The sequence below is a fragment of the Trichosurus vulpecula genome, chromosome 2, assembly GCF_011100635.1.
Source record: "Trichosurus vulpecula isolate mTriVul1 chromosome 2, mTriVul1.pri, whole genome shotgun sequence".
In the NCBI taxonomy this organism is placed as follows: domain Eukaryota; kingdom Metazoa; phylum Chordata; class Mammalia; order Diprotodontia; family Phalangeridae; genus Trichosurus; species Trichosurus vulpecula.
Window position 1 is genome coordinate 45,007,400 of NC_050574.1, and position 26,187 is coordinate 45,033,586.

Here is a 26,187-nt window from a genome sequence, read left to right on the forward strand (position 1 = left end):
CTTTGTAATAGCCTTAGGAAAATCTCATTCTATCCTTGAAGAGGAATCCTTATAGTCTGTCCAAAAGTTAACCGTGACTTTGGTGTGATTTTTCAATCTGATTCCATTATTCTAGGCCAGAGTAGGGTTGTTGTCAACCATAGAGAGGAGACCTCCATAGATTTACACTACCAGTGGATTCACTGTTTTATTATATAGTATATCTCCTGAAGAACTCAAAGTACTCTCACATTTGTTACTTACTTTGCTTTCCATTTCGCAGAAGGAGAAACTGAGACCTGGAGAGATCAGGGGACTTAACCTAAGTTCCCACAATTAGGTCATGGCGTAGTTACTCCCGGAACCTAAAGTTGTTAGTACTTTCCATCAATTTATGGTACTGTTGAAAAGCCCAAAGGAGTTCAATATATTGAAAATGGAAGGTGTTTTCTAACTTATAAAAGCTTAAAACAGGCTTTTCTCCATTCTGAGGAGTTACAAAAGAAGAGCTTTAATTGAGCAATGTAGTTTGGAAGAAAGTCCAGTTTTAAATAGTTGGTGAGAAGGAGGGGTAAGGGGAAATTCTAAACAAAGACAGTATTTAAAAAGCTCAGAAGCGTCTTCTCAAAGGCTTGAAATAATTTGTTGGAAAATTTCAGACCCTTAACTTTTTTTTCTTCCCTTCCCTAAATAAAAACCAGATTTTTCACAAAAAAGTTCCAGCATTGTTAATTGTATTTCAGAGAGAGCAAGAGAGGGAAATATCTTTGCAGTTTTAAACACTGTCCCAAGAGGGAAATGGGCAAATACCCCATTTCACATAAACAGTCACTATGTACCATAAATAAACCTTTAAAGAATGAATTCCAGACAGTTTTGTTTAGCACAGAATAAACTAAGAAAGGAAAGGAGGTGGCCCAGCTCAAGGTCTAAAATCTTATGGCATACAGGCAGGTATTTCAACTATAAAGTTTCTATAAGTCTTCTGTAAGCATTCATTTCTGGGGAGGTAGGAGGTAGACAGCTTCTTATTTTTATTAGGAACCTATATGCACAGAGCTGCTTTCTCTTAACATCCAGCATTTTATAACAGGAAACCGCCTGCTACTTGTTTAAATAAGCATCAGGTTTGTGTACTACTGTATTTGATTAGTCACTGGTTACTGCATAAAAAGACCCTGTTTAGCTATCTCTCCCCATCACTCATGCACTTGAATTGACCAGGGATGTAATTGGAGTGACCTCTAGGTGGCAGAATAATTCATGCCAGTGAGATGCATCCTAGCACCTTTAAATGTGTGGCCCAAAGTCAGTGAAGAGGGGAGAAGACGGCAGTGCCAGATTATGCCTTTGAGTTGGCCAAAGAGTGTTGGTAGGTTTATAAATAGTGCGTACATGTTTTGATGGTCCAAGAATTTTTATAGTACCATAGAAGTACTGGAGTGTTTGGATAAGTCTTTACTGTATATATTTCCTCTTCCAGTGTTTGGTTTGAGGAAGTCACAGTAAATAAGTTTCATGTTTTAGCCTGTTGTTCCTTATCTCATTTCCTGTCCTATGATAAAAAAAAATGATTCTCTAAGAATCAGAGTAGAAAATAGAATTGGATTTGCTTGAAGACCTATTTCTTCTAGCTGACTTGTATAACCTTGAGCAAGAAAATTAAGTCTCAGTTTCTCACACTGCCAGATGAAGAAAATCAGACCTCTCCCTTGTCTGCATCTTTGATTGGTGATGTTAAATGTGATTGTGTGTGAAGGTCTTTTAGGGCCTACAGAGGAAAAGTGCTCTGTAAATTAGGATGTCAGAATGAGGGCTTCAGGACAAAAAGATATTCGACTGTTGCCACAGTTTTAAAACTTTGTGATTACAAAACTGCCAGTTGTGTCCATGTGTGTGTAGAATCGAATAACTGACAGAAGCCAAGGTGCCACTCTGTGCTTATTAATGCAGAGGATTCTGTCTGCCCAGTAACTGCTTTGGAATCAGCCGTGACGTTTCTAAGGGTCTCTAGAGTTATTACCAGCAGAAGTCGTTCTCCGTCCCTCCTTCTGTAATTCTGTTCACTCCATTGTCTTCCAGTTTCCCAGATCATCCTCACCTGCTCACTGTGCCTCCCCTGCACATAACCAGGCACTCCTCACATCTTGCTGTTTCTGTCTCCAGATCTTATGAGTTCTTCCCCTTGAATTCATGCCCTGGTCACCTCCCATGTGGACTATTACAAGACGTCCTCATTGTTCTCTTTCCCGCAAGTTCTTCCCCTTTCCAACCCATGCTCAGCACAGCCTTGAAAATAATAGTCTTAAAGTGTACATCTAATTATGAAACTTTGCTACCTAAAAAGCTGCCGTGGCTCCCTCGAGGATCCAATGTAAACTCTAATGTGTAGCGTTTAAAGCCTTCACCGACTGGGTCCTGCCTACCTTCCCGGGTTTATTATACACGAGGAAGTCCTCTCTGCCATCCTGCATTCCAGCCTCACGTGTAACATCTTCCACCACGTGGACTGCTGTCCGTGCTTGGGATGTAGTCTCCTCACCTCCCTACCTTCTCTTCAAGCTCAATCCAGGCACCAGGAGGCACTTTACTGTTGCTCCAATTTACTTGTATTTACTTTATATCAAGGTATCTAGTATTTCCTTCAATATAATGTAAGCTGCTTATTTCATTTGGGCTTTCTGCCTGTCCGTCTCTAGTGCTTGGCAGAGTATCTGGTTCAGAGTAAATACCTAGTATTTTCTTTTTTATTGTTTAAAGAAAAATTCTGCTCAAGTTGCCCCTCTACTCTGGTAGGTATTTCTTTTCCTTTTTTTTTTTGTAAATTTTTTAAATTTCAAACTTAAATGCAAAATGAAAAAGGAAAAAAAACATTGCCATGTACACAGCAGACCATAAGAGAAAATTTAACATAAAACAATAAACTCTGGTAGATTTTTTGGAACAAGGAGATGTGGAGCGCTGGATTAGAGGACTAGGGAGGTCTGCTGTTCTCCTGAGCCATGGAGCCAGGGAGTGGTAGAGGACTTCCCTAAGACTCGGCAGACATGTAGGTAACTACTACATGTTTCTGGTGAATAAACATGGACACAAGTGGTAATATCATAAAGAATCTACAAAGAATTTCCAAAGATTTCAAAGTCTTAGACAATAAGCTGAAGACTTTAGGGACAATAGGGAATGACAGGTACCGAATGTTACATAAGCTACCAGATATCACTGAATAGTTTGATTTTATTTAATCCTTTTTATGACAGAGGAGGATTTTGTTAGGGTGAATGGTAATTAGGAAATGTCTGTGGGGTAAAAAGCAAGAGGCATTTATAAACCTAAAAGGTATAAAATAATAGATAGGTAGATGCTATCAGCTAATTTTTTTCAAGAGAAGTCACTTAGCAAGCATTTATTAAATGGTTTCTATGTACCAGGCATCACACTAAACTGTGAGGACACAAAGAAAGACATAAATAGTTGCCCCAAAGTGATAGGAAGTTTTCAGGAATGATTTTATGAGAACTCAAGGAGAAATATTTCAGAGAGGAAGCAAAGTTGAAGCTTAAAAAAAAAAGGTATGTATGAAGTCCTTGACATGCTTGTACTAAGCACATACAGACAGTGGAAGCAGAGAAGGATAAATAAGGATGAATGTAAAATTGTGGCATGGTTCTATAAGAATCCTGTCAGGGCAAGCCAGGTTTGGTGAGGGGCCCTAAGGCCAACAACCAAAAGGTTTTGTCCTGGCTTTTTAGCTACGGGGATAATAGAGGACAAACTAGAAATTAGAGCTTTCTAGTGCTTCTGTAGTGAAGAACCAGAAACAAAGTAGATGCCCACTGATTTGGAGTCTGGCAGAACAAGTTGTGATACATGAATGAAATGGAGTATAACAGTGTGAAATTGGTGACTATGCCGAATACAGAGAGGCATGGAAGACTATGTGGGCAGAGGCAGTGTGGAGTGGAACCAGAACAGCACAATGACAGCCACAACAGAAGAATTAAAACTGAATTCCATTACATCAGAGTGATCAAACTGGACCCCACATCAAAGATAGCAGATTGCTGCTCCCTTTCTCCCTTCTGAAGTGGGCATAGAGTGCTACCTCATAGAACACTGGGCACAGCAGATAGATTAGTTTTGCTGAACTATTTTTTCCCCCTCATTTCTAAATTCATAGTTATAAGAGATGACTCTCTTGAAGAAGTAGAAGAGAAAGATATATTGGGAAATGAAAGTGATACAAAGGTGAAAGATATCACTAGAAATTTAGACAAAAACAATTACTGATATCTCACAGTGCAGTAGACTACTCCAGGAGGTAGTGGGTTCCTCTTGTCTAGATGACTTCGAGCAACGATAGAATAACCATGTACTGGTGTGTTGTGGAGAGGATCCTGGTTTAGGGATGGGCTGAGCTGGAGGCTGCTGAGGTCCCTTCCACCTCTGAAATGCTGTGATTCTTTTTATTGTTGATTTAATATGGCATGTGACCCCGCCCCCCCCAAAGCCATATTTGGAGTCCTGCAGAAGTTGGGGCTGTGGATTCAAGGAGTCATTTCTTGTTTATGATCAGGCCCTGAAAAGCACCTTAGGATTTCCACTCATTCGATTTGAAGATGCTGTAATCAACTTGGACCCATTTACTAGAGTTCACCCTTATGAGACAAAAGAGTTTATCATTAATGATGTCCTCAAACACTTCCAGGAGGTGAGTACTGAGCATATGAAGTGTATTTGCATGTTAATGATTGGGAGACTCTTATTACCAAAGTAACTCAATAGAGACCTATCCTAGCTTATAATCACACTCTTTCTGGCATTATTCATATGCCACAGATGTGCTTCTTGAAGAATGATGGGATGGCCTTCTTGTTCCCTGATACCAACATTGTAAGTGGCTTCTGCTCTACTAGTTCTGAAGTTGGTGGTTTCCCTAAGGTTTGAATGGTGGCATCAAAGACTTTGATCTGTACTAGGCATAGGTCCATGTTTATATTGTGTTCCTCTACCTGGAAGAAGAGGCCACTGGATGTGCAAAGGAAAGTGGCTAAATAAATAAATAAACAAACAAACCTCTCCGAGACCTAGACTCCAGGATTAGGCATTAGTTTAAAAACTAGACACTATGAAAACCAAGTTGTACATTTTCTTTCATTTTTATTGTATAGTTCTAAAGAGACCAAATAAATACAATTCTCTAGGTTCTCAGTGAGCAGATGGTGAGGATCACATCAAACTGGTCAGCTGTCACAGTCACAAGATAGTCAACCCATTGTTGGCCTTTTGTGGTACAACTGTTTTTTCCTTTTTCTTTTTAATGTATCTTGTGTAGTTGATAATGTTTCCTTTGAGCTATAGGGGGAGCTGAATACCAAATATTAGCAGAGAAGTATAGCTGGCAGGGGGTGGGTGGGTGGGAATGTGAAATTCAAAATCCTATGGAACTGGGAATCAGAGCCTAAGATGGAGGTAAATTTTGTGGCTTTTCAACCACCAGTTGGGGAGGAAGGGTACTCTCTATCTACCTAGCTTTGCTTCCTTCTATAACTACTACTGGAGGTTGGCGACACATGTAGTACAAACATGCAATTGTAATCATGCTTATGGTGTTCTGTGAGGCCCATGTGCTAGCTGATTTTGCTCTGATAAATGGCTTTAAAGAATAATTCAAAATCATCTCTTTGCTGAGAGTGTATAGGGAGAATGAGGGAGGGGACTAGTTAGCATAGGGACCATGAAAGGAGAAGGCCCTGTCATCCCTAAGCTGTGTTTATATTATAAGAATAAAAGGATATTTTTGCATTTCTGATATTTTAGCTTAGAAACACCAGGCTTATTAAATCTAAACAGAAGCTGATCACATTTCTCTTCTCTATTATTATTTCAAAGGAACTCCTAAGTCAAGCTGCTAGGATACTGGGGTCAGTTGATTTCCTTGGCAATCCTATGGGGCTTCTGAATGATGTATCTGAAGGTGTTACTGGATTAATAAAGTATGGGAACGTTGGGGGCCTTATACGAAATGTCACACACGGAGTGTCAAACTCAGCTGCCAAGGTAAGAGAGCACAGGTAAAATGCCATTCTAATGAACCTCTTGGGGCCACATTATTTGATTATGCTACACTTTTGTCATAGTGAATAAAATTGGTGGCTAGAAATTACCTTTATAGTAATTAGTAGAACTTCTGAACGTTAGAACTGATATACAGTCTGCAGTGAATGGTATCATTCATGTACCTCTTTTTTTTCTAAACTACTAGGTCTTTTGTGATGATACCTTCTTTAGAGCAGATAACTTAGGTGTATTTGATTTTGGGAGGGGGTTGGATACTCAAGGCAGGGGTAGGGTAGGGTTAATGAAGAAAAATGTGCTTTTTGATATAAGAACTCTAAAAAGCTCAGCTCCCTTCTGACTGATAATCCAAACAGTAACCAGGTACTTTTCTTAAAAAGGGACTGTCACTTGTCAGGGACCAAAGAACACATTTGCAGTACTGTGTTTTTCATTATGGGGAATTTGTTACAAAGCTCAACAAAGCCTGGTTACTTGGCCCCTCCACCAAGATATACGAATAGTATGGTCTTATGAAATTCTTTATAATATTCTGTAGATATGTCCATATAATGTTGCTTCAATTCAAATCATTTCATAATACCCTGAGACTGGTTTAGTCTCAAGTAGGTATGCCAGCCAGCAGGCCAGTTGCCATGTAGTATATTAGAAAGAGCATTGGATTTAAAGGACCTGAGTTCAAAGTTTGGCTCTACCATTTACTACTTTTGTGACATTGGGCGAGTCACTTCTTAATGCATGAGTTTCCTTATCTATAAAGTGAGAGGGTTGAAATAGTTGATTTCTAAGGTTTCTTCTGTATCTAAGTCTCTGACCTCTGCTCCCATGATTTACGGTTTTCCATGGCAGGATCTGTTATATAAGGGCGCACATAAAGCTTGGGGAAAAGAATGGGGGAAGATACCGAAGAGAGAGTTGTGATCAGCAGACCCAGTTGGGAAGCAGGGGGAATAGGATGCCTTGGAGACTGTGGACCTGTGGAGACCAAACATGATCACATAGCTTTATGATAGCATGGCTACTTTGATCTAGCTGATTTTTCTTGGTTGTTTGGGGAAAGAGTATCCCCTTCATCTTCAGAGAGAGACTGAAAGATGGAGACAGGAGAGAACAAGTGAATCATTTCTTAAAATTAGACAAGGGCTAAACACCCAAATTAGTCTATGTTTTCTCCTTGGGTTAATTTTCACGTTATCCCCGGAACTTAATCCTTAGGACAGATTTTGGTATAGATATTATACAGATGATTGTTACCATACACAGTCGTGGAATAACTTTCTTGGTTCTCTCTTGCAGCCACTGAATCTTGCCATGGTCTGACACACTTAAACATTTAGTTTTAGATCCTTGGTTTCAAGAAATGGTTATTTTACAATTTCAGCTAATGGAAGGAAGTTCAAGGTCTCGTGGTTTCTTCCTTCGAGAGAATGCTTTTGTAGGTCTTGGTTTCCATTCCATTTTGCTGTGTGACTCAGTCCACGTTGTACCTGGCTAGGTGATGAACTCACCACACCATACTGTGAGGCCTAAATGAGGTGTATATACCCTTAAGAAGACAAAATGCTCTCTAATACTAGGGCATTTACCTTTGGTTTATCCTTATTGTAAATTGGGAAGGACGAAAACCTGTATTTGACTTACATTTGCATCATTATTCAATGTCTAGGAGTACCAGGAGACCATTGATTGTCTATGAAATAAAAATCCAACTAATTTTCACTATTCACCCCTTCAATACCTAATTCACAAGGGGAGAGAGTCTGAGGCATTGGGAAAATTGACACCTCAGTCTCATGCAAAAGTCTGTTTCTAATAGATTCTGATCATTCCGTTGGATTTTTTTGGTTAGCAGTACAGTACCTATGAGCATTGACCTGCCTGTGAGAGTTTGATAGGAGACCCCTTAATTGGATTTCTTATGGAGGGGGTTACTCAGTCTACCCCAAAAGCATGTCTCTGTAAAAATTTCATTAATGCTTGTCTTCTCTTTCTCTCCCTCTAATGCAAACTGATTTTTAGTGTTATTTAGAGTAACCGCCTTTGATCTTGGTTTAGTATGGCACAGGACTGTGGCTTGACCCATGAATGCTATCATATTTTCCAAAGAGCACCATCAAGGCATGGGTGGCAGTGATAATGTGTTTAATTGGCAGTCGTGTTTGTTTTTCTAGGAAATGTATGATTTGGCATTTATGTTGTAGTTTATTGCTGTAAAATGCTTCACCAGGCAGAGTCTGAGTTCTCTAGAAATGCCTAGGTTTTCTGTGTATCGGCTCCTCTTCTTGGAATTTACTCCTTCATGTGGTCAGCGCCTGGACTGTGGAGTGTGGTGGTCTTTGGGGCGCACAGAAAAGCCAATTTACTTTTTTTGAACATATGATTTAAGCCTTTTTTTGTTTGATCATTTTGCCTTTGATAAACTAACTAGGATTGGAGTCATAAGCTTAGCCACTTCGGGGAATTGGGATAATTATATCTTGGTACAAAGGGAACTAGATGTGTTATAAAAAATCAGCCAGGAAGTCTTCAAAATGAGAAAGCAAGCAAAATTGCAATTACCACTTAACATGGAAAAGGGTAGCTTCAGAGCTGGGCCTGTTGACTAAACACAAGTTTAGAGCTATCTATGATTATGCATGTGGTGGGCCAAAGGGTCTAAATTTCCTTGTTGTTTTGTGGGCTAGAGTCAGACCTTTAATGTTGCTCTTGGGTAGTTTTTTGTTTGCTTTTTTGTGCACACAAAGGGAGTTTAAGGAAGTGCAAACGACCACAATAATCAAATGCTGGCCATGGGAAATATTCCATTAAAGAGGGACTTAGCGCTGGTGATTAAAGAAAGAAATCAGAGGAGGATAGCAAGACCCAGGGAGTCAGAAAATCATATAATGTTAGAGTTACAGCTGAACCTTAAGGCATCATCTTTAACGTCCATCGAGCTCACAATCTGTGGTCTGGTGCGGTGGTTCTCAAAGTGTGATCTAGGGATCCTGGGCGATACCCAAGACCTTTTCAGAGGGTCTGTAAGTTTCCACCAGGAGTTTCTCCCATCAGTAAAATCACAGATCTGGATGGGGGCCCAAGGAAACTGAGGCCCAGAGAAGGGAAGCAGTGTGCCTGAGTGCACATAGCTAGACATAGACAGAACCAACATGGGAATCAAAGTCTTCCACATCCCAGCCCCACACTTTTCACCCAGGCCTCAGTTGCCTGTCAGTCTCAGCTCCATTTCAGCTGGCCTAGAAGGAGAGGGTGTCCAGAGTCTGGAACATGGTCAGGAATCTCGAGTTCGAAGACGACCTTTTTCGTTTATTGACTATATGCCTGTAACTTCTTTGATCTCAATTTCATCATCTGTCAACTGGAGATGGTGATCATGACAACTGTCACCATGAATATTTAAGGAGACAGAATATCGTAGTGGATGGTCAGCCTCTGAGCCAGCAAGACTGGATCCTGCTTATGCCATAGAGTGGCTATGTGACCTTGGGCGGGTCAATTAGCTTCTCATTGATAAGGGGCCTTTCCTCACTTGCAATTAATTACTTTCCCTTTTTGAATACACTCTTTTGGGGTTTTTGTGATGCCACTTTCTTGGTTCTCCTACTACTGACCACTCCTGTTTTGTCTCCTTCACTAGTTCATCATGCATATCCTACCTCTCCAGTGCCCCCCAACTCTCTGTCCTCCAGCCTTTACTCTTCTGTGCTCTTGGTGACCTCACTAGTTCCAATAGGATCAATTGTCATCATCTCTATAGAGATGACTCACAGATGTGTATATGTGGGTATGCATATATATATATATATATATGTATATATATATATATATGTCTATGTCTATGTGTGTGTGTGTTTATGTGTCTGTGTATGGAATGGGTTTATCAGCCAGTAGGTCAGTAATCATTTATTAAGTGCCTACTCTGTGCCAGGCATTGTTCTGAGGAGAGAAAGAGGGCCAAAAGACAACCCCTGCCCTCAAAGAGCTTACAGTCTATAGGGAGGGGGGCGGTGGACGGAGAATATGCAACAAATATATACAAAGTAAGCTAGATACAGGATAAATAGGAAATCATTAAGAGGGGATGGGAAAGGCTTCTGCTAAAAGATGGGATTTTTGTTGAGACTTAAAGGAAGCCAGAGAGGTCAGTAGGTGGAACAGAGGAGGGAGAGCATTCCAGGCATAGGGGACAGCCAGAAAAATGTCCAGAGCCAAGACGTGGAATGTCTTGTTTAAGGAACAGCCAGAAGGTCAGTGTCACTGCACCAAAGAAGCCCTTGTCTGTGAGTGAGGTGTGAGACTGGAAAGACAGGAGGGGGAGAGGTTTTAAAGGCCTTCAAATGCCAAATAGAGCATTTTGTATTTCATCTCAGAGGCAAGAGGGAGCCATGGGGGTGACAGTGTCAGATCTGCTGCTTAGGAAAATCACTTTGGTGGCTGATTGGAGGATGGGTTAGAGGGAGAAAGCCTGGAGGCAGGCAGACCCAGCAGCAGGCTGGTGCAATAGTCCACAGGTGAGGTGATGATGGTCATCACCAGAGTGATGGCAGGGTCAGATGGCAGAGAGATGGAGGCAATGTATTTGAGAGATGCTGCCAAGTTGACATTGACAGGCCTTGGCAAGAGCTTGGATATGGGGAAAGAGGGGAGGTGGGGGATGAGATGAGGTGAGATGAGATTGGGTAGATCTGGTTAAGTAGATTTGAGAATCCATGGAAGCTTATGAGATCACCAAGTGAAACAGTATAGTGGGAGAATGGAAGGGAGGCACAGGCCTGAACCCTGAGGGACACCTAGTATTACAGGGCATGATCTGGAGGAGGACCCAGCAAAGGTGGGACAGAGAAGGAACGGTCAGATAGATGGGAAGCACTGTTGATCCAGGAGAGAGTGGAGTCCTGAAAACTAGAGAGAAGAGAGTATCAAGAGGGTGATCCTTTGACCCAGCAATACCACTTCTAAGGCTGTATCCCAAAGAGATCACACAAGTGGAAAATGGACCAATATATACAAAAATATTTATAGCAGCTCTTTTTTGTGGTGGCAGAGAATTGGAAATCAAGGGGATGCCCATCAATTGGGGAATGGCTAAACAAATTGTGGTATATGAATGTAATAGAATACTATTGTGCTATAAGAAATGAGGAGCAGAACCAGATCATTATACGTGATTACAGAGACACATTATCTATAAGGACTAACTTTGATAGACTCGACTTCTCTCATCAATGCAAGGTTCAAAGACAGCTCCAAAAGACTCATGATGGAAAAAGCTGTGCACATCCAGAGAAAGAATTACGGAGTTTGAATGCAGATGGAGGCAAACTATTTGCTCTCTTTTTTGGTTTTGTTTCTTCTTTCTCACGATTCATTCCATTGATTATAATTCTTCTTTACAACTGGACTATTATGTAAATAAGTTCATGTGAAGGTATATGTAGAACCTACATTGGATTGCATGCTGTCTTTGGGGGGAGGGAGAGAAAAATTTGGAACCCAAAAAATTGTGAAACTGAGTGTTGTAAACTAAAAATAAAAAATAAATTTTTCATTTAAAAAAAAAGAATGAAGGACAGACAACCACAATTTCTCATCCAAAAAGTAAAGATGCTCAATGTAAGTCCAGGCTTTAAAAAGAAGAAGAAGAGGATGATCAGCAGCGCCAAAGGCTACAGAGAGGCCAAGGGGAATGAGGATTGAGAAAGGGCGATTGGCTGGGTGTGTGCGTATGTGTGTATGTCCATATTTATATCTCCCCAGTTCTGAGTTCTATGCCTATAGCACCAATTGCCTGTTGCACACTCTCAACTGGATATCCCCAAATCATTCAATTAAATTATGTTCTTTTCCCCCAAAACCCATCCCTTTAAATGAGATACTTGTAAAGCACTTAGCACAGTGCCTGGCACGTAGTGAGCACTTGGTAAAATGATTGTCCTCCCTACCCCAAACCAAACCCCTTCCTGTTTCTCTGAAGGCCACCACCACCCTCACAGTCATTCAGGCTTGCGACCTCAGAGGCATCCCCTGCCCCTCACCCTCACTTAGCTCACATATGCAGACATTCCAAGTATTGCTGACTGTACCGCCACAGCATCTCTCACGTTGCCTCCTTCTGTCTTTGAACACTCTTCACCCTAAATCAGGGCCTCGTCACCTTGAGCCTGCAGTATTACTGTAGCCAACTCTCTGTGACCCCATTGGGGGTTTTCTTGACAGAAATACTGAGTAGTTTGCCATTTCCTTCTTCCAGCTCATTTTCCAAATGAAGAACTGAGGTAAACAGGGTTAAATAACTTGCCCAGGGTCACACAGCTAGGAAGTGTCTGAGGTCAGATTTGAACTCAAGTCTTCCTGACTCCAATTCCTGCATTTTATCCTCTGCACTATCTCTACTGTCAAATACAAAGTCCTCTGACATTTAAGACAACCCTTTACAGCAAAACTTCAAACTACATTTTTAGGTTTCTTACATGTAATTCCCCTTCATGCACTCTTTAGTCCAGCCAAACTGGGCTACTTGCTGTTCCTCACACACAACATTCTCTCTCCTAATCTCCACACCTTTGCTTGGGATATGCTGCCCTCTCATAACATTCGTAGCACCTTTTAGGGCTCAAGATCCACCACTTCCCTGGGGCCTTGACTGAGCCTTCCAGCTGCTAGTGTCTCCTCCCACAAATGACCTTGTCTTCATTGTGTGTTTGTGTGTGTGCGTGTGCGTGTGTACAGGTTGCCTCTCTTAATACAGTATAAGCTTCCTGAGGACAGGGACTATTTCATGTATGTCTTTGTTATCCCCAAGGCCAGGCACAATGCCTGTAAAACATCATAGGTGATTAATAAATGATGGATTGATTGGGAATTCCATACTCCAATGAAATGACAAGTCTTGAACAAAAATCTGCCTGACATTTACATAGCATTTTAAGGTTCATAAAACACTTCACAACATTATATCATTTGATTCATACCCCAACCCTATAATATAGATACTCTAGGGATGATTGCTGTTTTACAGGTGACAGACCCTGAGATGAAGTGACTTGGCCAGGGTCACATAGCCAGTAAGCGTCCAAGGCAAGGTGTGACCCCTTTGTCTTCTGGAGTCTGGCCCTCTAGTTACTACCCCAGGCCAATGTGATGCTCCCTTGCCTGCTGGCCTCTAAAGGGTGTTCATTGTGTAGATGCACGGAGATTCACATAAGGAGTAATGACAGATATAAAAATGCTTGGAGAGCTAAAAGGCTGTGCAGACACAAGATGATAACCCTGTGTAGCAAACTTGTAAAGCACAGCCATCTCCTGGTTACCTCGGGTCGGTTACTTCACAGATTCCCGGGTCTGCTATCTAACACACACCTGAGGCAGTCCTCTTCCCTACCACGTGGAGTCCTAGCTCCGTGCAGGCGACATGAGGTCAGGCTCTCAGTTCTTTTATCAGCCTGAACAGGATCCATGGAAGGGGTGTTATTTCAGCTTCTAATGGAGGAAATCTCTTCCTCCTCAGAGCTGGAAAAGACCTTCAGAGGCCGTCTTGTTCAACCCCCTCTTTCTTAAAAGAAACTGAGCCTCAGGATGAGTTAAATGACTTATCCCAAGTCACATCAATAGGGCCACAGGCAGGATTCAAACCCGAGTCCTCTAACTCAAGTCAGTGCTGCTCCCCCGTACTGTGTGCCTCCTCCTTGATGTTCTGCTCATCTCTTCCACAGGAAGCACTTTATACCTTTTCAAAGCCCATTCACATTCATTATTTCACTTGATCCTCACTCCAGGCCTTTGAAATGGGTAGAGCAGGCATTTCCCCCTCCCCTTTTTCAGATGAAATAACCAAGATGAGTGAATTGTCCAAAGGCACAAAGTACAGACTTGAGCCTAGATCTTCTGAGTCAGATTGTTAGAGCTGAAAGGAATCGAAAGTGATGTCCCCCTAGAGGCAGGCGAACGTAAGCCCAAGAGATGGAGTGACTTATCTGAGGTCACACCCAGCTTGTGTGTGGCAGAGCCAGGACTCAGGTCTTGTGACTCTCAAGTTCTTCCTGCTCTCTGCACCAACCACTCTGCCTCTAAGCCTACTGCTGCTTCTGACGCCACTGAGTCGCATGCTTTTCAGCACAGACTTGAGGAGTTCTGCTGATGCCCATAGTTTTTTTTTTTTTTTTTTAAACAATCACCACCTGGCTTTAGAATGTACTTTGGTAGCGTTCAGAAAAATAGCCTGGAGTGAAATAGGAGCCATGTTCAAATTTGTTAGTCTAGAGATGGTGGAATTTAGATTGGCCAGACAGTTCAGTAGAAAATACAGCCAGTTCATGAGACTATTTTTCTTCCTGATTCCTTCAGTCCCTGTGCAGAGAGGTGATGCGCTGATGTGTCCCTGCGCACCCCAAAGAACTTTCCCCTAGCTGTGCATACCCAGGACACCAGAGCAGGGCCAGGCTGACAGTCCAGTCCAAACCCAGTGGATCCTCTGTACTCTCTGCCTAGTGATCAGTAGCCAAGGCTCTGTTGGCTGAAACTGGCTAAGGTTCTAATTCTCTTCACATTACCTTGTTTGTTTGGACCATCTGCCCTTTGTTTAAGATCACATTTGTTTTAAAGACAATATATTTATATGGCTTAAATAGACATCAATGCACCCTGTTTATTTAAGGCAAGAGTTTTATCTTTGTTTGAAAGAACACACAAAGGGAGTGCTTGTATGAATTCTGAAGGGGAGAAAGGCAATTTATGAGTTGTGTCTGTTTTTGTCATTTTATGACTGCTCCATTTTATAGTTTGGCTGATTATCCCCATAATAGCTTTTCCATGTATCTGCGAGTTAGTCTAGGTAAATGCCGTCTTTCAAATGCAGAGGTTGCAGCATATTTGAGTTGGCACCAGGCTGTAGGTTAAATAAAGTTCACTTCAGATAGTTTTGTAGTTTATATTCCTTAGAGACTCTAGGTTTTGTATTTTAAAAAGTGCTTTGATCCTAAATATAGGTACCTGAGGGAATTCCACTCTGTCCACATGGAGGCTTCTTCGGTTGCCATGTGTAGAGAAAAGAGTCGAATTCTTGGCTTTAGACTATTCTCTTGTTCTGCTTTCCTCAGACCTGAGAACCCAAGTCCTAAAGCAAGAGTCGGCCTTTTGCTAAGATGCTTTGCTTGGAAACAAGTGTTCAGCGGTGGGCATCTCACCAAAGGCCTTGGCAGATACAATTATTTGTGGGAATGGTGACGAGGTAGCATCTATCAGTGAAAGTTCAACAACCTCCTTTTAGTTTAGCTGCTCACAAGTAGTCACATGAATGGGGCTAGCTAATTGAAGAAGCTTTAAGAAGCCAGAAAATGGAATAAAGTCAGATAGCAAGAGGGAAAAAAAGCAAAAATTACAACAAGAAGTCACAGCTACAATTTGAAACTTAAGCTTTTGTATCTCTTAATGGGTGGAAATAATTCCCATGATGCTAGGTGCCCAGTCTTTAACGAGAATTCCTTAGAGCAGAAAGCTGACTTTATAGAGATGCATCACAGTGAAATCAAAGAACCACCGAATTTGTAGTCAGAGAACTCGTTTGGATCCTAGCTCTGCTGTGGACCACCTGTGTGACCTTGGGCAAGTCATCTATTCTCCCCACCTGCCCCAAGCCTTGCTCTGTAAAAGTTGAATTAGATAATCTCTAAATCTCCTTCTGTCTCTAGAGCCTGTTATAGCTTATGATAGCATGATTATATCTGGAAATAAAGTTATTTCTAGAAAACAACAAATATCTGGAGATTTTGCCTTTACCTTCTCCAGCTTCTAGACTCCTTCCTTTCCACTCCTCAACATTCTCTTAAAAAAAAGTATTGCACTCTAGGGTAAATGACTTTACTATGAGAAACACTGAAGTTCTATTCTCCCTTCTGCTTTTTATTTTATTCACCCCCAACTGATAGTTGTTGTAAGAAAACACTCCTTCCTCTTTAAGCAGGAGGATTGAAAAAACATCAAAAGCTGTTTTCCTTTCTTAATGGTATTTCTTTTAGCACTCAGAGCCCTCAATTCTGAAATCACACTTCAGCATCTCACTTCAAGTTCTGACAAGGACTTCAGTCTGTCACCTTTCATGCACAGGTTGGACCAATATATTTAATTAAATGTCAAATAAAAAATAGGAAATCTTTTTTGCTGTTCAGAGGCTATTTTCTAACCTAGATAAATATAGTCAATAAATAGATAATGTTCTTGAACAACATTATTCCTTCCAGAATTGTCAGATCCTCAGTAATTGTAAGTAGACTGCTGGTTTTGTGATGGGAAGAAATTAGGCTAGTTAAGGGCTCCCCCCCACCCACCCCAGCCCGTGCTTTAAATGTGATCTAGCAGATGTAAGAGGCCAGTCATGTGCTTTCTCCCATCTTCCCTGCTGAGCCTCTCTGACGTGTGAAGCTGCCAGGCTTTCAGAACTTGTCACATGATCCATATCCAAGCTCTTTCCCACTTGGAAGGTAGGGCCTGCCTGAGCTTGCTTTCCTCTGCCATGACCTTTGGGAAGCCCAGGTCACCTCTGTGCTATAGTCATACATTGGAATAGGGTGGTAGCAGTTGTTTTTTTTCTTTTCCTATTAAAAAAGCTATACTTTTATTGATAGCTTTTGTTTTTTTCATCACCTACATTTCTAAATATACCTTCCCTCCCTTCCCTACTCAGTGAGTCATTTCTTGTATCAAAGAATAAAAAGAAAAAAAAAAGCAATTCAGCACAACTAACCAACACATCTGCCAAGTGTGATGGTATATACCATGTTCTAAGCCCATAGTTCCCATCCCTACAAAGAAGAAAGGGAGGTACATTTTCTCAATTTCTGAAGTTGACTTTCATGTCATACTTAAAATTAGGAACTAAGTTGTACATAGAGTCTTCCCCCCAAGGGCAGCCTTTGCCAGAGAAGATTTAAGACCAGCTGTAAGGAATCTCATCTTCTTTGCTTAATTATAGTTTCCAGCTGAAATTTCTAGCTCTCCTAGATTAATTTGTACTTGGGAATCCAGAATCTGGTGTAAAGGGGTTAAAAATAGGAGAAAAGATTAGAAGTTGTGTAGCTTCCTTTTTCTGAATACAGAATTGGAGAAGATACCAAGGTATGACTAAACAGATTCTAAACTGTTAAGACTTTGCAGATTTTGGGGTGCACTGTGGAGGAATCTGTTCAAATCCCAATGTGATTAGACTTATGGCATCTAGGATGTCCCTACTGCCCTGCCAGGGGATTACATGAAAGCTGTAGACCATTTTACTGGGGCCCAGGTTGACAAGTGATTATTCAGAACACATCCCTAATAGCCATCTTCCTCTAAAATGTATATGTTAAATTGCAATTTCTTTAAGCTGTTTCTTGAACTTTGCTACTTTAAGCATCTCTGAGCAATCAAGATGTCATTAAAAATGATAATATTTGGTTTTCAGCACAGAGCACAGCTGGGAGATATATAGATATATTTGAACATATTAGCATAAAATCAGGGCAAAATGTGCTGCACTTTTAGCAATTGATGCCTGAAAATAAATCCTTATATATATTTTAAACATCCCTAACCCTGAAGCTAATTTTTTCCTCTTTTCCTAATCTGACTTCTCATGTAGTTAACCTGTGAGATTGGTTCTCAGGATTTGTGAAAAACTTTTTTGTGTTTGCTTTGTTTTCTGGGATCTTCTAGGTGAGTGGTTTCTTGGTAATACCATTCTGCTTCAGTAAAAGACTAATATGGGCAATACAGATGGAAGACTTTAGTTAGTTGTTGTTTGATTGGGAAATTTTTGTTTAATTTTATTCTCTTGGCCCATTTTGTCATTTCTTCCAGTAACAGGGGAAAAGGAAGCTGTGTCTGTCAAAAAGTGTTGCGTCTCTGGAGGGATTCAGCATCCAGGCAGAGTCACCAGAGCTCTGGGTCTGGTTCTGGGTTAGTAGGCTCAGTGAATGCCACCAAGAGGGATAGTCTCACTGTTCAGTTACAAAAGGCCAGGCATTTTCTTTTAACACTTTTTTCTTTCTTCCTAAATATACTACTGAAAATAACATTTATATAATAATAAGCCCTAATATTCTTAAAAATTGTTGAGGACCACCCTCCCCCAAAAGAGCTTCTGTTCGTATGGGTTATACCTATTGTAGTAGAAATTGAAACAAATTAGTATTACTATGAAAATAATTTTGACCTCACAAAACCCCTGAAAGGTTCTTTGGGGACCTTCAGAGGTTCCTAGGCCACACTTTGAGAACTGCTGGTATAGTGAAAAGAACCTTGGAATTGGACCCAGAAGACCTGTACTTAAATCTCTTAAATTCTCTACAGTGTTCTGCTTTTGTGATTTTGGGTGATTCATTTATTTCTTTAACTTGAGAGTCAAATGGCAGCGGCTCATGTACAAGGCACTGTATTGAGGCACAAAGAACAGGACAGTCCTCTCCCTCAGAGAGCTCACATTAAGCTGGAGATTGATTATAACGTGTGTGTATCTGGTGTGTGTCAGGTGACCTTGTAGGACATAGAGCTGGATAAGCCATCAGGTGCCATCTCCTCATTTTACAGACGAGGAGATAGAGGCTCAGAAGGGAAGTGATGTGACACAGCCAGTGAGGGTCAGAGCCAGGATTCATTCTTGAGCAGGGAAAGAGTATGGATGAGTGGGGAGGCTGGGGAATGTTTCATGGGAGAGATGGCTCCTGAACCCGGCCTTCCGAGAATACCCATCCTGCCCCTTCTGAAAGGTGAAGATGAGCAAGCAAGACAGAGGTCTGTTTGAGTGAGTGAAGGGCAGGGAAGATGGAATGCTAGTGCCAGTCCAGTTTGGCAGAGAAAGCTAAGTTGGAATCAGTCTGTGGAAGGCTTGAAATCTGAAGAGTATGTTTGCAGCTTTGCATAATGAGTAGAGCATAATACATAAGGGAGCTTTGTATAATGGATGGAGTCTGAGTCATAGAGTCACAAGACCTGGCTTCAACCTCCACCTTGGACCCTTCCTAGTTCTTTGATCATGCGCAAGCCATGTCAGCCTCTCAGGCTTCCTTTTCCTTGTCTGTAAACTGAGGGGATTACTGTAGATCAGAGGTGTCAAGCAGGCAGCCCAGGACACTCCCAAGTGCAGCCCAGACCAGATTAAAATGTAATTGGGAAATAGTTAACGAAATAAATAAAAAGCAATAAAACACTGATAATATTACATTTTTAAAACTAAGTCAATTTTGTAGCCTGTAAGGATCTTTGTGCATGGTTTAGTGGTCCCCATTTCTCTTTGAGTTTGATACCAGTGCACTGGATGGCCTCCTTCCTGGACTTATCGCACGAGTCTCCTTCATCTACCCTTCATTATAGCCAGACTGGCCTTCTTGCTTTTCCTCACACATGATGCACCATCTTCCATGTCTGTTCCTTTGCATAGGCTTGTCCTACATTCTTGGAATGCCTTCTCTTCCCTCCTCATCTTAGAAGATCTCAGCTTAGCTGTGTGCCATCTGCTACCTGAGGCCTTTTCTCCTGATCCTCTTCCCTTTCCCAGCTGCTTAGTGAAGAGAGAGAGAGACAGAGAGAGAGTGTGTGTAAGCTCCTTGAGAGCTGTGTTTGTCCTTCCTTCTCAAAGAGGACCATGACATCGGAGAAATGATGACATGACTTGCAGTTGACTTGGATTTGAGTGAGGGAGGGCTGTGCAAGGTTGCCAGCCTCATTTGCTCCTCCAGAGCCATCTGGGTCCAGTGGCCTGATATTCACCAGGACAATTGGAGGTGGCCCAGGATGCACTGTGAGACCATGGCCTTTTCAGGTTCTCACTTTGAGTGAAGTAACACCCATTCAATGGCCTCTTTAAGAAGTTGATCAAGGGATGACCCCTTTAACCAAAACTCCCCCCCAAAAAAATCAAACTGGGAGGGGAAGACCCTCAGGGTTTCTGGCCAAAAGAGAAACAGTTACTATTTAGTATTTACGTTCACTCTGTTCTAAGAGGGTGGACACCTGTTGTCCAATCTATGAGCTCCAGAACGTATTGGATTTAAGGCTTAGTTTTTGAGAAAGAAATCTAGCCAATAAAACTGAAGTTAAGGAGGCAGCCTTCAGCCATCAAGATGGAGCATGGAGAGGAGGCAGAGGCTGAGGCTACTCAGAGGTTGTGTTTATCCTTTGTTCTGGAAGAGGACTGTGACATCAGGGAAATGATGACATAACTTGCTGTTGATTTTGATTTGAGTGAGGGAGGACTGTGCAAGGTCACCAGCCTCACTTTCTCCTCCAGAGCCGTCTGAGAGAGTAGTGTCTGGCACACAATATTTGCTTAATAAAAGCATGCTTATGGATTGGTTTAGAGGCAGAGGGGAACCGTGGAAGGTTCTTGAATGGTGTCTCGGTGTCTGCCTAAGGCACATGCACAGCCTGTGCTAGAGGAAGATGATTCCAACAGCTGTGTAGAGGCTAGATTAGAAAGGGGAGAGAGGGAAGGAGGAAGACCAATTAAGAGACTGTTACAAGTAAGGAGGACCTGAATGGGGGCCAAGGCCAAATGAGTGGGAAGGAGATAAGAGGTAGAAGAGATATTGTGGAGAGAGGGTAGACAGAATCTGACATCTCATTAGAGATAGGAAGAGAGAAGAGTCAGTGATGACTTTGAGGTTGGGAACCAGAATGATGAAGAAAATGATAATCTCAGCAGAAACTGGGAAGTTTAGAAGAGGGCAGTTTGAGGGAAGAGGAGTGAAAGTGACCGGTTCTCTTCACGCTGAATTGAATTCTCTGAAGTCCCTTTCAGTTTGAGATTCTGTGATCCTCTGTACCTCTTGAAAGTTCAAGACCTCTTAGTCCTCATGGGCTTATACTGCCAGGCTACTGCTCTTGTGTGTAGTTTGAACCATTCCGAACTTCTACCTGACACATAGCAAATGAACAAAGAATGACAAAAGGTGCAGATAGTTAGCACACTCTTGGTAGATCTGTGAATTAGTTTAGTAATTCTGGAAGGCAAATTGGAATTATTCAAAGAAAATAAAGCATTCATACCCTTTAACCCAGAGATACCACTTTCTATGGTAGTAAAGAGCTAGAAACAAAGTTGAATGCCATAAATTGTGGAATTGCTAAACAAACTGTGGTACAAATGTGTGAACATAACGGATGAGTGTAATGCTACTGTAGGGAAGCATGAGAAAATTTATATGCAAGATACAAAGCGAGGTCAGCAGAACCAGGGAAAATATATACATTGCCTATAACAATGTAAACGGAAATTAAAAAAAAAAACCTGAAGGTCATGTAATTATAATGGCCAGTTTACTTCCAAAGATGAGCTGTGAGAAGGTACATCCCTTCCTTCTTTGTAGAAGTGGGAGCTGCTGGATGTGGAGCACTGCAGAGGCCAGGCTGGGCTGATGGGTTTAATTCTGTTAAACTACTTTTCCTTTTTATTTTTTGTTATAAGATGTGGGGCTAGCACTTAATGCTCTTACCTTCCCTCTATTGTTTATCTCTAATTTATCCAGTGTATATCTGGCTTGTGCATTTTTGTTTGCATATTGCGCCTCCCCTCCATTTGCTGTGAACTCCTTGAGAGCAGGGACTGTGTTTTACCTTTCTTTGCGTCCCTAGCACTTAGCACAGTGTCTGGTACTTGATAGACTCTTTAATACATGCTTATTGACTTGTTGTTGATTTAGTGGAAGCCAGAAACTAACTCCTTAACCCCATTCAAGTTAGGCTAATTTTCCCTTATCTTATAAGACTTAAACCATCTTTAAGCCTCGCCCGGGGAGGGGAATGAGACTAATAGATCAGGCTCTTCACATGACATCCTAGTCACCATCACAAGGTCCTCTAGATGCTTTCTCATGTTTGGCTAGTGGGCCACGATGGGTAACCTAGAGACTCCAAGGGGCTGTACTCAACTGAACCAGCCCAGGGTATAATCCATGTATGTCCTTGTTAAACATCCTTCTCTTCTCATGACTGAGTAAATCTCTCTTTGTTAACTGTTAAAAAATAATAATAATTTGGTCTTTTCTGGTACCCAGTATAACAGCCCACTATAAAGTAAAATGTGGTATACGATAGGTCTTCGTTGGTCCCTCATTGACATTTAGGTGCCAAAAGAAGCTCCCTTAAAGGCAGTTTCTCTAAGGTGGGTCTCCTATAGTTTTGACCTCCAAGGCAGTTTGTAGCAAGGCCATAGAGATTGCTTCTACAAAAATGCTCATTTACATTCGTTTAAAAATTTCTTTGTAAGTGTTATGTCACATGAATCCTTTGTCTCCTCATCAAAGGTATAAAATCTTTGAAGGCAGAAGCTTCTCTTTCATTTGAATCTCTTTGTGCTAACAGAATGATTGATCTTCCTCTTCCTTGAAACTTCCTCAACACTGGGGAAGTTAGGACTTTATCTGAATGCATTTTCCCTGGGGAATGAAAGGGAAATCAGTAATTTGGGGAACAGCATGAGGGGAATAATAGTGTTCTCCTACTCTAGCAGTTCTGCCTGACTCTGCTGGCTTGCTTGGTGCTTATGTTTCACCCTTATCTTAGGAGAAGTGACTGTTTCTTCTGGTCCTGCCCTATCTGGCCATGAAAATTCCCAATTTGCTATTCTAGATAATATAGATAGAGACAGTACAGATAGACAGTATCAGAACTATTTAGGACATAAAGAGAAGTCTTAGAGAGGACATGATAACTGTCTTCAAGCTATTTATGTGGAACAGGCATTAGACTTGGGTTTGGCCTCAGAGCACAGAACCAGCAATGGGTTTATTTAGCCCTTACTACATGCTAGGCACTGTGCTAAGTACTGGGTATACAGAAAAAGGTAAAAAGGTGTCACACTGTAAAGGTAGTTAACCTTAGAGGAAAGGTATTTGTGGTGAGGAGGAGGGGAGGAGGAGGGAGAAGGGAAGGAATAGGAAAGACAAGACCTTTCACAGAGAGTGGGATGAGTCTTAGAGAAAGTCAGGGAAGCCAGGAGGCAGAGGTGAGGAGGGAAAGCCTTGCAGGCCTATAGGACAGCCAGTGAAATGAGAGTCAGGAGTTGGTGTTGTATACATAATCCAGCAACACCACCAGTGACCCTGGACCTCAAAGTGTATAGAGGGGAGTACACTGTAAGAAGTGCAAAATAGTAGGAAGGGGCCAGCTTGGAAAAGGCATTAAATGCCAAATAGGTTTTTATATTTGATCCTGGAGGTAAAAAGGAGCCACTGGAGTTTATTTTTAATTGTTTTAGCAGGCATAGTTCAATTTATTCCTTGTTTATAGAAACATCGATGTGGTTGCCACAGCAACTGCCAGGGTCCTCTGGACAGATACATGAGTGTGAGTCTTTACAAGATGGTCAGTAAATTCTTGATAGGGTGACTCAGTGAACACAGTCTCCTTCTACAGGTCCGGGGTTAGATAGCTGTATGTTTGGAGATGGCATCAAAGGTAGCTTTAGCAAAGTTGCCCAGAGTGGCAGTACAGCCCCTTGCAGAAGTGTAGCAGTCATCAATTCCAGCCATCATCAGGAGCTTCTTAGGCACAGGAGCTGAGACACTGCCAGTACCTCTAGGGGCAGGGATCAGTCACACCAGAACCAATCTACAGCACCCAGTGACCTTGCAGGGCACTGTGTGAGGCTTGCCAGTCATGTTCCCCTAGTAGCCATGTGTCACAGGAAAGATGGATAGCTTGGCCAGAATGATAGTGCCATGAATAGGTGTGACCACTTACTTGGAGCACTTGACACCAGACCAGCATGGCCGTTGTAATCGCCAGTGGACACAAAAGCCTTTAACCTGGTACGTTGTCCAGCTCTAGTTTGTTTCTGAACAGGCGTGATCTTCAAAACCTCATCTTTCAATGCAGATCCCAGGAAGAAATCTATGATCTCAGACTCCTTGATAGGAAGGGAGAAAAGATAGATGTCTTCCATAGATTTCATGTCCTTGTCTAGCTGGCCCAGCTTAGTGACAGGAACCCACTCCTTGTCTTTAGCCTTTCCTCCCTGGGCCCTGCAGCCACAGCTACGGCCTCGGCCACAGCCCCAACCTCAACCTCAGACCCCACTGCGAAAGCTACCACAGAAACCACCTTGGCCTCCAACTCCAAGGCCTCCTCCAGCACCAGTATCATCTGCCATTTGGTGTTCACTGTAAGTAGAAGGGCTGCTGGAGTTTATTGGATTGGAGTAGGGAGGTGGGGTGTTCATATGCTTAGACCTTCACTTTAGGAAAATTACTTTGGCAGATGAGTAGAGGATGGATGGGGAGTGACCTGAGGTGGGCAGATCAACCAGAAGACTATTGCAGTAGTCTAGCTGTGAGGTAATGAGGCCCTGCTCGTTGACTGCGTCAGTGAAGAGAAAACAACTTATACAAGAGATGTTATGAAGGTGGGAACAGAAAGATTTGGCAATAGCTTTGATATGTGGGGTGAGCGTAATTGAGAACTAAAGGATGACACTGAGGATGAGAACCTGGATGACTAGGGGGGTGGTGATGCCTTTGTCAGTAAGTTGGGAAGAGTAGAAGGTGTGAGGGAAAGATAATATTTTGGACTTGATGAGTTTGAGGTATTTGTAAGATATCGAGGCCGTTGATGATGCAAAACTGGAGCTTAGGAAAGAGGTTAAGGCATATAGCCTTATACGCACAGATCTTGGAATCATCTGGATAGAGATCCTAGTTGGATCTGTGGGAGCTGATGAGATCACCACGTGAGATAGTATCAGGGCCCAGGACAGAGCCTTAGGATACCCATAGTCAGCATGACCTAGATGAAAGTCCAGCAAAAGAGACAGACAGGTAGAAGAAGACTCAGGAGAAAGCAGTGTGCTAAAAACCAACCTATAGGGGAGAGAGTATCCAGGAGATGCAGTGTCAGAGGCCACAGAGGGGCCAAGAAGGATGAGGATGGAGAAGAGGCCAATTTAGCTTGATGCCAAGGAAATCTTAACAGCTACAACTTGAGCTGTCCACTCCAAAGTGGGAGAGGCTGCCTTTGGAAGGGACAGCATTCCCTTCCTTGGAGGTCTTCAGTCAGAGGCTGGGCCAGCCATTTGTGGAGTATGCTATGGGGGGGCAATTCCTTTGCTTCGTGGATTGATCTAGATGGCTACTGAGACCCTTTTAGCTCTCACATTTTGAATCTGTTTTTATTCAGACAGCTCCTTGCTCTTTGTTTTAAGTTCCTAGAGGTCAGGGGCCACATTTCTTTGATTTTCCCCGTGCATCAACTAGTGTAGAATTGCTGATATTTCCTGAGCACACCTTTTGCTCCTCTGTTTCTGCTCCTTTATTAACTTACCTTTTTTTTCCCCTGCTCTCTTTCCCCCACCAAGTTTCCACTTGTTGAAATCCTGCATTTTTTCCATATTACCGCTTCTAGGAAGCCCCCACCTAAGCAATCTCTCCCACCTCCAGACTTCTAGAGCACTTTGTACTTCCTTTGTGGGACTTATCCCACATTTCCTTGTTTTATACTTATTTGTTTACTTAATTTTTCTCCTTTATTGAATTTTTCGTCTCTTTGCATACAGGAGACTTTTCTCTGAATTCATGCCAACTTATAGGAATTAGTCAGATCTTTTACTGAATGAGTAAATACTGAATATTTTTATCCTGTTGTATTATTTCATATTTTTAAGTCTTATCTCCCCAGTAAGGTTATAAGCTTCATAGCTTTAGGGATCATAGAATCATATAATTTTAGAGCCAGAAGGAACCTTAGAGTACAGATTCTTATTGCTTTATTCCTTCTCTTCCTCCTCCCATCCCCTTTGATCCCCCATAGCACCTAAGTCTCATTTAATTAATTGAAAATGTAATACATTAGGGATGTATATCCAATGTATATCCTATGAGAACCCTGCTTAGTCCAGTGGAGGCAATAGTAAATTCTGGGAACCCGTTAAAAAAGAAAGTTTTATTTCCTTGTCATTTTTTTTTAATCTCAGGGCACAGCCCCTCACAAGTAATTTCTTGATAGAGTTGTCTTTTCTTAACCTAAATTTGCTTAAATAATATTTATGGGAAATGTCTGTTTCTTTTTCAAGGGGAAAATGTTTAAGTAAACATTTCCTGCAAGCTCTTAGATTTATACAATAGTAAGTTGCTTTGGAAGCAGCAATGTTCAGTGTTTTCCTTGAAGGACAGA

The 26,187-nt window shown here is 41.8% G+C and overlaps 1 protein-coding gene across 1 annotated transcript in view; it reads left to right on the forward strand.

Annotated features, from left to right (window-relative positions):
- The window catches only part of VPS13D (vacuolar protein sorting 13 homolog D), a 332,377-nt gene that overhangs the window by 189,795 nt on the left and 116,395 nt on the right, over positions 1 to 26,187 (forward strand). The window contains exons 64-65 of the mRNA XM_036744767.1: positions 4,553 to 4,687; positions 5,869 to 6,036. Coding sequence (XP_036600662.1) covers positions 4,553 to 4,687; positions 5,869 to 6,036 — 303 coding nt within the window. The remainder of the gene's footprint in view (positions 1 to 4,552; positions 4,688 to 5,868; positions 6,037 to 26,187) is intronic.